The 12,047-nt window shown below is 40.4% G+C and overlaps 1 protein-coding gene across 1 annotated transcript in view; it reads left to right on the top strand.

Annotated features, from left to right (window-relative positions):
* The window catches only part of LOC136424657 (streptococcal hemagglutinin-like), a 31,039-nt gene extending 20,348 nt beyond the window's left edge, over positions 1–10,691 (top strand). Inside the window, exons 46-58 of the mRNA XM_066413281.1 lie at positions 1,942–2,355; positions 2,889–3,037; positions 3,594–3,894; positions 4,287–4,400; positions 5,072–5,310; positions 5,777–5,990; positions 6,452–6,592; positions 6,853–6,959; positions 7,562–7,721; positions 8,452–8,561; positions 8,914–8,943; positions 9,555–9,656; positions 10,290–10,691. Of these exons, the coding sequence (XP_066269378.1) occupies positions 1,942–2,355; positions 2,889–3,037; positions 3,594–3,894; positions 4,287–4,400; positions 5,072–5,310; positions 5,777–5,990; positions 6,452–6,592; positions 6,853–6,959; positions 7,562–7,721; positions 8,452–8,561; positions 8,914–8,943; positions 9,555–9,656; positions 10,290–10,427 (2,219 nt within the window). The 3' untranslated portion in view covers positions 10,428–10,691. The remainder of the gene's footprint in view (positions 1–1,941; positions 2,356–2,888; positions 3,038–3,593; positions 3,895–4,286; positions 4,401–5,071; positions 5,311–5,776; positions 5,991–6,451; positions 6,593–6,852; positions 6,960–7,561; positions 7,722–8,451; positions 8,562–8,913; positions 8,944–9,554; positions 9,657–10,289) is intronic.
* Positions 10,692–12,047: the final 1,356 nt, after the last annotated feature.

Below are 12,047 nucleotides of genomic sequence, written 5' to 3'. Positions count from 1 at the left end.
GAGAAGGAAGTTCGTGAATGGAAAGTAGAAGACAACAAACAAGATGATTTTTGCACATTGTTGAAGTTGAATCATCTTTATTGGATTTCAAAAAAACATTTTCATACTTTCTGATGCGCATTTTCAGTCCGTGCCTTTATCTTTGCAATAATGGTAATGTTGAAAATCATTTTAGCTGAATGCTGCAACCAGGTTTCAAGAAATCAATGGATTTCTTTTATTCTATGAGATATTAATTGGTTGTTGAAGTTAAATTCTTGTTATTGTGGATTGTAGTGCTTGATTACAAGTATTACATACTTTGTTCTAATGAATACTGACCCACTAATACAAACTCATAGAAAGGAACTGACTTTTACTATTCTGTGTGTATCTAACATCTAATAACTGGGATGGAATGGTGTGTACATATTCAGAACTAAAACCAAGTGTGCAACCAACTGCATCAGAAGTGCAACCAACTGCACAACTAACACCAAGTGTGCAACCGACAGCACCAGTTGTACAACCAAGTGCATCAAAAGTGCAACCAACTGCACCGGATGCAAAACTAACACCAACTGTGCAACCAACAGCAACGGATTCACAACTAACTGGTAGTGTGCAACCAACTGCAGGTACAGAAAGAATATATCTTTACCAAATTATCAAATTGGGAAAACTTATTAGGATAAACCTGGCTGTGTTGAATGGAACAAATAAATGTACAGTGCAGAAATGACTTTGTACTACTCAACGTCGATAAAGGTTAGACATCCAGGTAATAAGATAGACATTCATGATAACAGCTACTCAAGCAACTGGAAAGATTTTCAAAGTCCACTCAGGTGCTTGAGTATCTGTTATCTTGTGAATCCCTACTCTCTTATTATAGTTAAACCATCAAGAAATGTCTATGAAATGTCTTGATAAACTTTACGTTGCACATTTCTGGTCTGTACCTTTGTTATGGTAACCGCTGCCCTTTTAGCTGAATGCTATAACCTGGTAACATAAATCCTTGTATAAGATGTTTAGTCATTACATTTGGCTAATGAATATTAATTCGTCATTTACCCTCTAATACAAACTCATAGGGATATTTACAATTCTATGTCTATCTAACATCTAATAACTGGGGTGGAATGGTGTGTATATTTGTTGTACATAATACAGAACTAACACCAAGTGTGCAACCCACATCAACGGATGCACAACTAACACCAACTGTGCAACCAACGGCACCAGTTGTACAACCAACAGCGTCAAAAGTGCAACCAACTGCACCGGGTGCACAACTAACAACAGGTGTGAAACTAACAACGGTTACGAGGGATGCACAACTAACACCAAGTGTAAAACCGACGGCAACGGATGCAGAACTAACACCAAGTGTAAAACAGACAGCAACAGTTGCACAACTAACGCCAAGTGTAAAACCCACATCAATGGATGCACAACTTACATCAACTGTAAAACCAGCTGCAACAATTGCACAACTAACACCAACTGTGAAATCAACAATGGTTACAATGGATACACAACTAACACCAAGTGTGCAACCCACATCAACGGATGCACAACTAACACCGAGTGTGAAACTAACAGGAACGGATGTACAACTAACACCAAGTGTGCAACCCACATCAACAGATGCACAACTAACACCAAGTGTGAAACCAACAGGAACGGATGCACAACTAACACCAAGTGTGCTACCAACATCAATGGATGCGCAACTAACACCAAGTGTGAAACAAACATCAATGGATTCACTAACACCAAGTGTAAAACTAACAACTGTTTCTATGGATGCACAACTAACACCAAGTTTGAAAGCAATGTCAGTGGATGTGCAGCTAACACCAAGTGTGCAACCGACATTAGTGGATATAGTGCTAACATCAAGTGTGAAACCAACAGGGACGGATGCACAACTAACACCAACTATAAAACCAACAGGAACGGATGCACAACTAACACCAAGTGTGCAACCAACAGCGCCAGTGGCACAACCAAGTGCATCAGAAGTGCAACCAACTGCACCTGATGCACAACTAACACCAACTGTGAAACCAACAGCAACGGATGCACAACTAACACCAACTGTAAAAGCAACGGATGCACAACTAACAGATAGTGTGCAACCAACAGCACCAGTGGTACAACCAAGTGCATCAGAAGTGCAACCAACTGCACCAGAGGCACAACTAACACCAACTGTGAAACCAACGGATGCACAAGTAACAGATAGTATACAACCAACAGCACCTGCAGTACAACCAACAGCCTCAGTGGCCCCCAGTGCTGCAGCATCAGCATCGCCAGCTCCTACAACAGCCGGACCAACTGGAACACTGCCACCGGGAACAGTGGGTAAGGATACCCCGAAAAGACCCTTAGCTTCATTTGTGCTGTCTCTTCATTTCTGCTGTTGACATTTCTCAGCTCTTCTATGATAACACCTATTAGTAAGTTAGAGAGAGGTACACTGTACACCTTTTAATCTGCTTGTACAAAGTGATGAATTTCTTCAATATGGGAATGGGATTTGGTAATAGTAGATGACTTTGAACTCAATGGTAATTAAAAGTCTTTAACGATTGCTCTTCAGTATAGCCTACCATCTTCACAAGCACGTACGTGTACATCAGGTTATGATATGTCAAATGACTTGTACCATGAACACCCTGCATCCATAAATATTAATCTTAAAAGAAATGTTCAAAATCCCTGGTACTATAGTTGATGATAACAAGTTCAAAGTTTAAGAATATTTCAAGCATAATAGCAAGTGTTTCAAGTTCTGTTCTGTTTTTTTTTTTAACCTTGACTCCCTGCTGCCTAACCCCGTAACCAATAGTGAATTGCTGCTTCAGCGTGCTAAAGGTTAACCTTGTCTCCCACAGTGGTGGAGGCCGGTACAGTAAAGGTTAACTCACGCAGCCCCAACACCTTCAGCCCTGCCGAAAGTGTCACCATGCAGTTCGACTACACTTTTGAGAACAAGGGGAACACTGACATCCCTGCCAGTAACACTACCAATGCTGTTTTGAAGGTACCTATTTAGTAAAGTATTTTATCATATATTTAAGTCTGTCTTTAAGTTTACTAACGATTGATAAACTTTCATAAGACTAAAATCATAAGACTACTAAAACGTATCATATTCTTGTGCCAAGAAGCTATATTTGATTTATTATGAAAAAAGACAATACGTCAAACCTTGTTCTGATACTTTTGTTACAGAATCCAAGCCAGGGTCAACACTTATCATTCTAATTGTGAGGATTTCTAAAGCTAAATGCATGCTAGCCACTTATTGCAAAGGACCAATATGCCTTTAAAACTCACACATAGAAGACCAGTATCAAGATCAATACAACATGCATGTACTATCATGCCTTTTTGAGTGGTCTAATGTCAACTCACTATAATCCCTAAATGTATTACATACCATTTACTACAGTTTTGTTTGTTGGGACTTGGCCTATGAACTTTTAAGTTGAGTGTCACGTTTAGATTTTAAAGAACTCAAACCCAGCATTACTAAATAAGTACATGCACTAACTACGCAAAAAATACAAATGACATTCAATTCGCTCTTCTTACAGGTTTACTTGACCAACAACGCACAGTTTGAGTCGGCCACCATCAAGTCCCCTCCGTCTCCTGTCACGCTATCAGCCTTTGACAGTGCTCTGACGAGACAGGGCATCAAACAGGGAGCTTCCTTCCGGGCACTCGATGCTACGGCAACCGTTTCTGTCCCAGAAGCTAACTGTGCCTCCTTCACGCATCTCTGTACGGTTGTGACGTACGCAGGCTTGAGCAGCGCTTATGCAGATAAGGCTGACACCTGTCTTCCCCTGGGATCGGGGTCCAACCAAGCTGGAGCACTGGACTGCAATAAAGGTATTATGGGTTGTTGTTTACATTGTATGTGATGTTACGCAGAAGGCGGTAGGCAGAAGGCAGAAGGCGTGCGGCCGTGGGTGTGTCCCCGGCGAGCTTAATCTAGTGCTTAGGTCACAATTGCCCTGGTGCCCGTAGGGGGTTTATTCCCAAAGCCACCAATAGTGGACTGCCGGTGCCTTCCTTCACACGATTAGCTCGCGGCATGTATTTGTTACCGTGTTAATTTTAAGTACTTGTTAAAAACTTCCAGGGTCCCAGCCGTGCCTACAAATATACCGGTAGCCATAGGGCGCTGCCAAAAACATAGCCTTCTTGGCGAAGATGATAACATCTATCATTTTGAGTCTCATAGTGGACTTGATTGAAATTTCTAATATTGTGTTTTACAGTGACACAGACGACCTGTTCCGGTTGTGCTTCCAACGCGGTGTGTGCGTCTGTGTCAGGCACGGCCAAATGCGTCTGTAAAGGAGGGTTCACTGGAGATGGTACCACATGTACAGGTGCGTATCAGCAGATCGCTATGCTACAAATTTAGCCCAACTTAACTGAGTATTGATGGGTCATTAGACTGAAAGAAGCTTGTAGTACACTCAATAAATGGTTTGGTCAAAATCCTTTGTCCAGGGTAGATGAAAGGTTACGATTTAATTGATGTTTATGTTGAATTTAATTGTTACCATTCCTTAACCTAAAGGTGTTCTTGAATAACTTTACAGTTACTGTTACCTTTAAATCTGTATAAGTTCTATGGATGGTTTTGATTGTTTTCCATACAGGTTTAAATGTGAAGTAGTGACAGTCATTGTAGTACTTTTTTGGTCTAAAAAATTACATTCTGTGTGTACGACCCTTGGTAAGATATGTGCAGTTGTTACCACATTGGCGAGCCAAATCTGTGTGTGTGTGTGTGTGTGTGTGTGTGTGTGTGTGTGTGTGTGTGTGCATGTGTGTGTGTGTGTGTGTGTGTGTGTGTGTGTGTGTGTTTGGTACAATTTTGACGGATTAGCCGAACAGGCTCGGTGGGCTTCACTCCACTGTCATGATATCGTGTAAAGTGCCTTTCGCAAGGGCGACATACCGTTCTGAGCCAAACGCTACAACCTTTACGCCACACCAACGCTCTTTAGTCTTATAGCTGTATGTGAAATATTAATGATTGTTTTTAACACAGATGTGAACGAGTGTACATCAGGCAGCCCCTGCAGCAGCCTGGCCAACTCCAGATGTGTCAACACAGTTGGCTCGTACGAGTGCCAGTGCGTCCCCCGCTATTTCAAAAATCGACGGGAGTGTAAGGCTACGGAGACGTATCAAGTGGAAGTGACGTTCACAGCTTACAACTACACTTCTGGGCTCGCCAACAGTGAATCCACGGAGTACAAGCAGCTAGAGTACACATACTCCGAGGAGGTAATGTTGTGACCCCTGCCAAAAAGGCGTTCAAAGTATTTCAAAGGATCGGTTGGTATTATTGGTTGGGGTTAAATGCTTGCATGAAAAAGGGGATTCGATTATAGAAAAGTTAGATACATGTATAAATCCAAATCAGTAGATTTCTAATTTAGAAATGATTCTTTGTCATCACAACATGCAGCAGTGTATGTTCAACCTTTACTACTTTAGCACTCTGAAGTAGCTGTTTGGCACCCAATTCCCTACTGGTTACAGAGTTAGGCAGCAGGGGGAAGGTTAAACAACATTGACTACAAGGGACATAGGATAGAAATCATAATGTCGTCTCATATACTGCAATTAGTAAATGGCTGCTACGGTATGAAAAACCATGCAAAGACGTTTGTACTATCTGAATGTTGTCTATTTATTCCCAGTTTGTTCACCATATATCATCATCAAAGTCGTATTTTCGTCATTTTAGATGTCTAACGTCTACCTGACGAGTACGCTGAAGGATTCCTTCCACGGTCTGCGTGTGTTGAACTTCCGATCCGGCAGTGTTATTGGCACTCATGCGGCAAACCTGGCAAGCAACAGTGGGCAGAGTACGAGCAGCATAAAGAACGCCGTGAACTCGGCTATAGGCTCAACAGCCGGAACTCCTCTGAAGATGCAAGCAAGTGTCAAAGTTGCAGGTAAGAAAGGCATCTGGTTCAGGTTCCCTATTCTATTCAGAAATTTGAAATATGTTTAGAAAAACCACTTACCACTGTCACTGTTCTGCAGCCATTTTGACTTATGGTTCACATTTTGGGACCTGCTTGGTGTTGCCCAAAAGGTTGCAAGTTCAGTCACCCATTGTGTTCCTCAATGGTACGTAAAGGAAACAATTTGAAACATACTTATCATTGATAGTAGTGGTGACCCTGTGTGCTTAGCTAAAAACGCGAGCCGTGGTGAAGCCGCATTGCACTACTACTATCTACATGAAAAAACCACATGCTTCACCTCAATTGATGATGACTGTTTTTGTCTTTATACTATCCCTGAGCCGTCGTTTGCTGAATGAAAAGCAGAGACCAATGGCAGTAAGCAGTTGTACTGTCTTGGGACATCATGGGTGCATCTTAATTCTAAATTGTTTTCCCAATTACAGACTATAATGAGTGTGCTAAAGCCAGTGACCATGACTGTCATGAAAAGGCAGACTGTGTCAACACAGTGGGCTCCTTCACCTGCAAGTGTAAGACTGGTTACGAAGACAGGAACCCGTCTACACCAGGAAAGGACTGTTACGGTAAGTTCATTCGCCTGAATGATTTGAATGCTATAATCATTATGAATAATAAAATATCAAATATCGCAAATATTGCGTTCTGTCTTGCGTTGCATTACCGCGGTTGTTTGGACAGCAAACCTAAACGACTTCAAATACCGATGTGGTTGCACTGCTTTCATTTTTCCTTATTTTTTTCACTTCATTTGAATTATGTGTCATTTACATGTATAAGATTTATTGCTGCAAATGTTAAAACCATGTAATTCATGTTGTTTCAGATGCTGCCAGACTTGCCATCATCATCGGCGGAGTGATCGGAGGACTGTTGGCTCTGCTGCTGCTAGCCTGCCTCTGTCACCAGTGTATCAAGAACAGGAGGGGCAAGGTCAATACATTGACTATTCGACTAACTAATATAAACTACATTTGCTAAGTTAAACTCAAGTAAATAGACGCATTATTTGAAAGCAACATATGGAAATAAATGATACAGTTGCTGTTACGGTTACAGTAGTAGAAAAAGAACTAAGTAACAAAGTGAAATAGGAGCAATATGATAGTAATGTAGCAATAAGGAGGTTCACGATTTTAAATACGCACGAGTAAGGTCAAAGGTAAAGGCTCCTGACTATAGAAAAAGGTCTTGTCTTGACTATGCTCCGTCGGCGATTTGTATACAGATTTTGGACTTTTTTCTTTATGTCTCAGGGGACTTAACCTTTGACCTTTCAGCATACGAATTTAGAATCGTGAACGTCCTTATCGTGTTTAAAGCTGTTTCGCAATATTTGAGGTTTGAATTTCCAGGTAAATATTCGAAATACCACAGAAGACCAAGAGTATATTAATCAAATCTTTACCGGCGGTTTAAGAAGATTTTGGCTATACACCTCAGCATTTTGGCTACACGGCATTAAGAAAAAGATTCCCTGCAGAAATGGACGAATTCTTTAAGATTTTTCTTCACTTTGTCTTTGATTGAAACAGAAGAAGTCTGTGGACCTGAAGTCTGTGGACAGCGGTGCGGGCAGTCTGGTGTGGGCCCGGCAGGACCCACGCACGTTCTGGTGGCCCGGAGAGGTGGTCCCTGGGAAGGACGGAGACAACAGTCTGTGGGTCAAATGGCTCGGCATCAACACCTTCTCTCCTGTAAGCTCCTCTCATTGTTTCCTTTAAAAGATATCAACATATTTGTATTGAATTACTTAGCTTGAAAGTATATATGGGTTGGTATATAAAGCATTCTGAAGCAAATTTGAGATGTAAATTTAACAAAAATTGGACCAATGTTTGACTGATTGTGCCGCCAAATTTGTATTGGTTATGGATCAAGAAAAGGCAGCAAGGATAAGTTTAGATTTTATGTTCTGGTCTTAAATGGCATTTAAAGTTTGTACAGCCATGTACTTTAAAACGAAGTGCCTTTTACATTCTTATTGATACACATTTTGAGCCTCCTACCCCTGCCAACATTGGAGGTAGAATCTGTCCAATATTCTAACCAGTTGAAAGGTGCATAGACATTGGTCCTGCAACCAATCTAGATACAGTCAAGCCTTTCTATATATAGAGACCAGTAATGGGACTTGAAGAAAATGGTAAAGGTAAATAGGTGGTCACTATAGATAGTTGGATGACACAGGATTTTTAATGTTATTCAAAATAGCATATTAGGGACCATCAAAAAGTGGCAACAATGGCAAGTTGGTCCTTGTATGGTTATACTAGACAGGTGGGCATTACAGCAGCTTCATTACAGAGATGATTCTTACAGCTTGAGTCAATGGGCAAAATAACATAAGGGACTATCAAAAAGTGGCAACAATAGTCAGGTGGTCTTTTGCATCTACATTTGACTTTATTCTGTATGTTTTTACGGGTGGACTCGGTACAGGTTGATAAGTTCCAGTCCCTTAATCAACACTTCAGCGCTAAGGCCCACTCCAGCCTCAGGTCATACCGCGCTGGCATCGACGAAGTCAAGAGGGTAATTATAATAAACTGAGCATTACCTCTAACACAGTAACTGTAAACTTTAAACTAGCCAAAGACGTATATGATAATGTTATCATCCCTTTCCAATATTGTAGATCTACAGCAACAAAGTACACTATACTCTTTACTACTTCGAGGTTAAAAAAGCAACACCTTTTTGCCAAATTTCATGTTCCAAAAGACACTGATCGTCTAAATTCCAATTATATAGTGACTGCGATCCAAACGAAATCACCACAATTTGCTGGACATGAAGAAGCAATAACATGGATTATTGAGATTCTGAGCACATTGATGAGAGGGTAGCAATTCAGTTGCTGATTTTTTGTTATTTCTTTCCGCAGAAGTCCATGCCGTCTTCGGATCCAGAACAGGTAGGCCGATTTGAAAGACAAATTGGTTATTAAAAGCTTAAATTCCACACCCTCCAAAAAGCAGGACCCCTATCGCTCGATTCGTTGGCTCGCTCGCGTAGGGGCCCTGCCATTTAGCCCCGTAGACACGGTTCTGGTGACGTCGCCACCAAAATAGCTTAAGCCAATCAGAGGGTTTGCTAAACCTCATCTAGAGCAAAAGCGCAAAGGACGCTGGAAAGCTATCAACCAATCAGGTTACGTCTCACGTCGTTACTTTAGGTTCAGAACAAATTAACCGCCATATTGTGCCAAATAAGGATAGCTCATTAAGCAATTCATTAGCAACTGTCAGTAACGTCGCCAGAACCGTGTCTACCGGGCCTCTTGCTTTTAGGAGGGTGAAATCCTGTGGGTGGTACATTTGTGACAACTGTATGCAGGTAGTGCTACATGCAGCTACAACATGTACGTTGCATAATATGCTTGCTGCATTTATGTTGCTATCTGTGATAAAGATCCAAGCCGTCATTGAGATCAAACACTTTCTACATAGTAACCAAACGTTTCTATGGATACCGCGGTGTTTGTTCTGCATTGCTTACTTCTTGTTCTGCTGTATGTTGTATCAGGCTCCGCCCTACAATGGTCACTATCCCGAGGCTCAGCCGGAGAAACCAGCACTTTCCCCGCAGTACAAGAGTCTGATTGTGCCGTATTACCAGGATCTTCAGGTAACTAGTCTCTGGGGGTACATCACTAGCACTATAGGGGTACATCACTAGTACTACAGGGGTACATCACTAGTACTACAGGGGTACATGCAAATCAGGGGCGTGGTTGGAAGATATTCAACCTGCTCTGGACTTTAAAAGATTGCACAGCGAAGCTGCAACAAAGGCAGGAAACATTGATTTGAAATTAAAATTGTATTGAGTTCAGCAAGGTCGCGGGAAGACTGCCCGTTTTAGATACGTAATGCTATTTCATCTGTAGAATCTATTTCAAACAACTGAAACCAAACATGGAAACCTGTGCATGAATGGTGACCGCTTACGGTTCTGTCAATCACCATGATTGGCGGCACCAAACGTAATCTCCATGCAGATTTGCCGGGGGCAATGACAGAATCCAAATTGCGAAAACAGTACAAATTGGCCACCGGTGGCCAATTGGATACTGCTTTAAGTTTGCCGTTTGGGTGCTGCTTCGAGATTAAACGGATGGACTCAATATATTCAATTCGTGTCTCCAGCATAACACATGTGGGATAAGACCTAAATGGGACAGAACAGGCACACAATTTTGACATAGGTCCAATTCCATCTCAATTACATGTTAACATGAATGAACTTTATTTTTTTTAGCCTCAGTACGCCCAGCAGCAGGAAGTGTCTCAGGTCCTGGCTCGGCCGCCCCGCCCCTCGGTAAAGGAACCACCGAAGTACTCCTCCGGCTTTAAAGGCAAGGACGAGTACCAGGAGATCTCCTTCAAACTGAAGTAACAAGACGGCTGAAGACCAACCAACCAATAAACTACTATAGGATTGGTTGATGTTTATGCAGCTCGCATGTACTAGTTTCAACAATTTTTGTCTTAGCTTTTATTATCTATCGTAAGGAACTTTATCCATTGTAAATGTTGCCCTGACTTTTATGCAGCTGGCATCTAAATTGCATGTAGTTTCAACAATTTATATTATCTATGATTATTATGATAATAACATTTAACCTAGTTATAACAATTTGTATTATCTATGATTATTATGATAATTTAACCTAGTTATAACAATTTATATTATCTATGATTATTATGATAATGACATTTAACCTAGTTATAACGATAAGTGGTGATATTTTACAAATTTAAACTAATCTGATTTAGCTCTTTCTTTATTACAAAAAAATCACTTTTGAGATTACATAATTATATCTTGATCAATGAGGTTGGTTATTGGTGATAAAATTAGACGACATACAATGTATGGATGTTGCATTGAAGATTGTTGGATCTTTTTAGTCCTGCATCACTTTTATATCAAGTACGAATGTGAGGCAAACACTACTAGCAAAAAAGATACCAAACGTTGGTATTCTAACTATTCCATTCTAAGCGTCAGTGACGTAGTTGATTTGGTCACTTGAATAATTGAGGTGTAAGTCATTCCACAATCAAGTAAGTATGTTAACAAAATATACAAGGACAATTCAATCTCAATGGGCAGTCAAATTGGTATGGAAATTACTTCTCGCCGTTTCGAATGACATTCATCACTCTTCTTAAGCATCACTAGAATGAACACATTCAAGATGTAACAGGAAAAATCGTTTGAACATGATAAAGTCACCAACACGTAATCGTTGTAACTGATATGCATACCATGTAATCAAATATATGATGTTTCTGAATCATTAATTCTCTGTCACTTCTATATACACTCAATATAATGATATTCTTAAAATTTTCTTCAATTACTTAACGAATAGGTGATTAATAGAAATGATTTAGATTTAGATTAAGTGTACCGCATGTTGAATAAAATTGGATTTGGGGAATTGTACCGGTTTAGGTGGGTTTCTTCTGAGTCATTTCCTCTGTCGTTGAGTATATTTTATAACTAGCCTTTGTACACGGAAAACTATAGTTTTACTCTTCGCAAAACAAAGATCTTGCAGAAAACGTATGATTATCTTCACACATACACACATATAAACGCTACTGAAAATACATTGTGGATAAAGGTAATAATTAGGCTCAATCATCCTTTTCCTACTAATCCTCACGTCCCCTGTGGGTTTTTTTAAAACCACTCTTGTTACCATTGTAGTCCAGCAAGCCATGGTAGCTGAATTACGTTTATAGTGTCCTCTCACCACTACCAACTAAACACTACTGGGAACAAGAGTTCGTAGACCTCAGTTCTCCATGAACTATTATGTTTATGCAAATGACTTACACATTTACATAATATATGCTTGGTCATAAACACCTTTAACAGACTTAAACATGTTGCAATATTGACAGTCCTATTATTTACCACTTAGACGAATCATGGCACTTTGGCATCAATTATGAATTTATTTGCATAATTGGTATCTGTTGATGCTCCACTTGCCATAACCTA

The sequence above is a fragment of the Branchiostoma lanceolatum genome, chromosome 18 (genome assembly GCF_035083965.1).
Source record: "Branchiostoma lanceolatum isolate klBraLanc5 chromosome 18, klBraLanc5.hap2, whole genome shotgun sequence".
NCBI lineage: Eukaryota > Metazoa > Chordata > Leptocardii > Amphioxiformes > Branchiostomatidae > Branchiostoma > Branchiostoma lanceolatum.
Note: the sequence above shows the minus strand (reverse complement) of the source record. Positions and strands in the feature narration are given on the sequence as shown.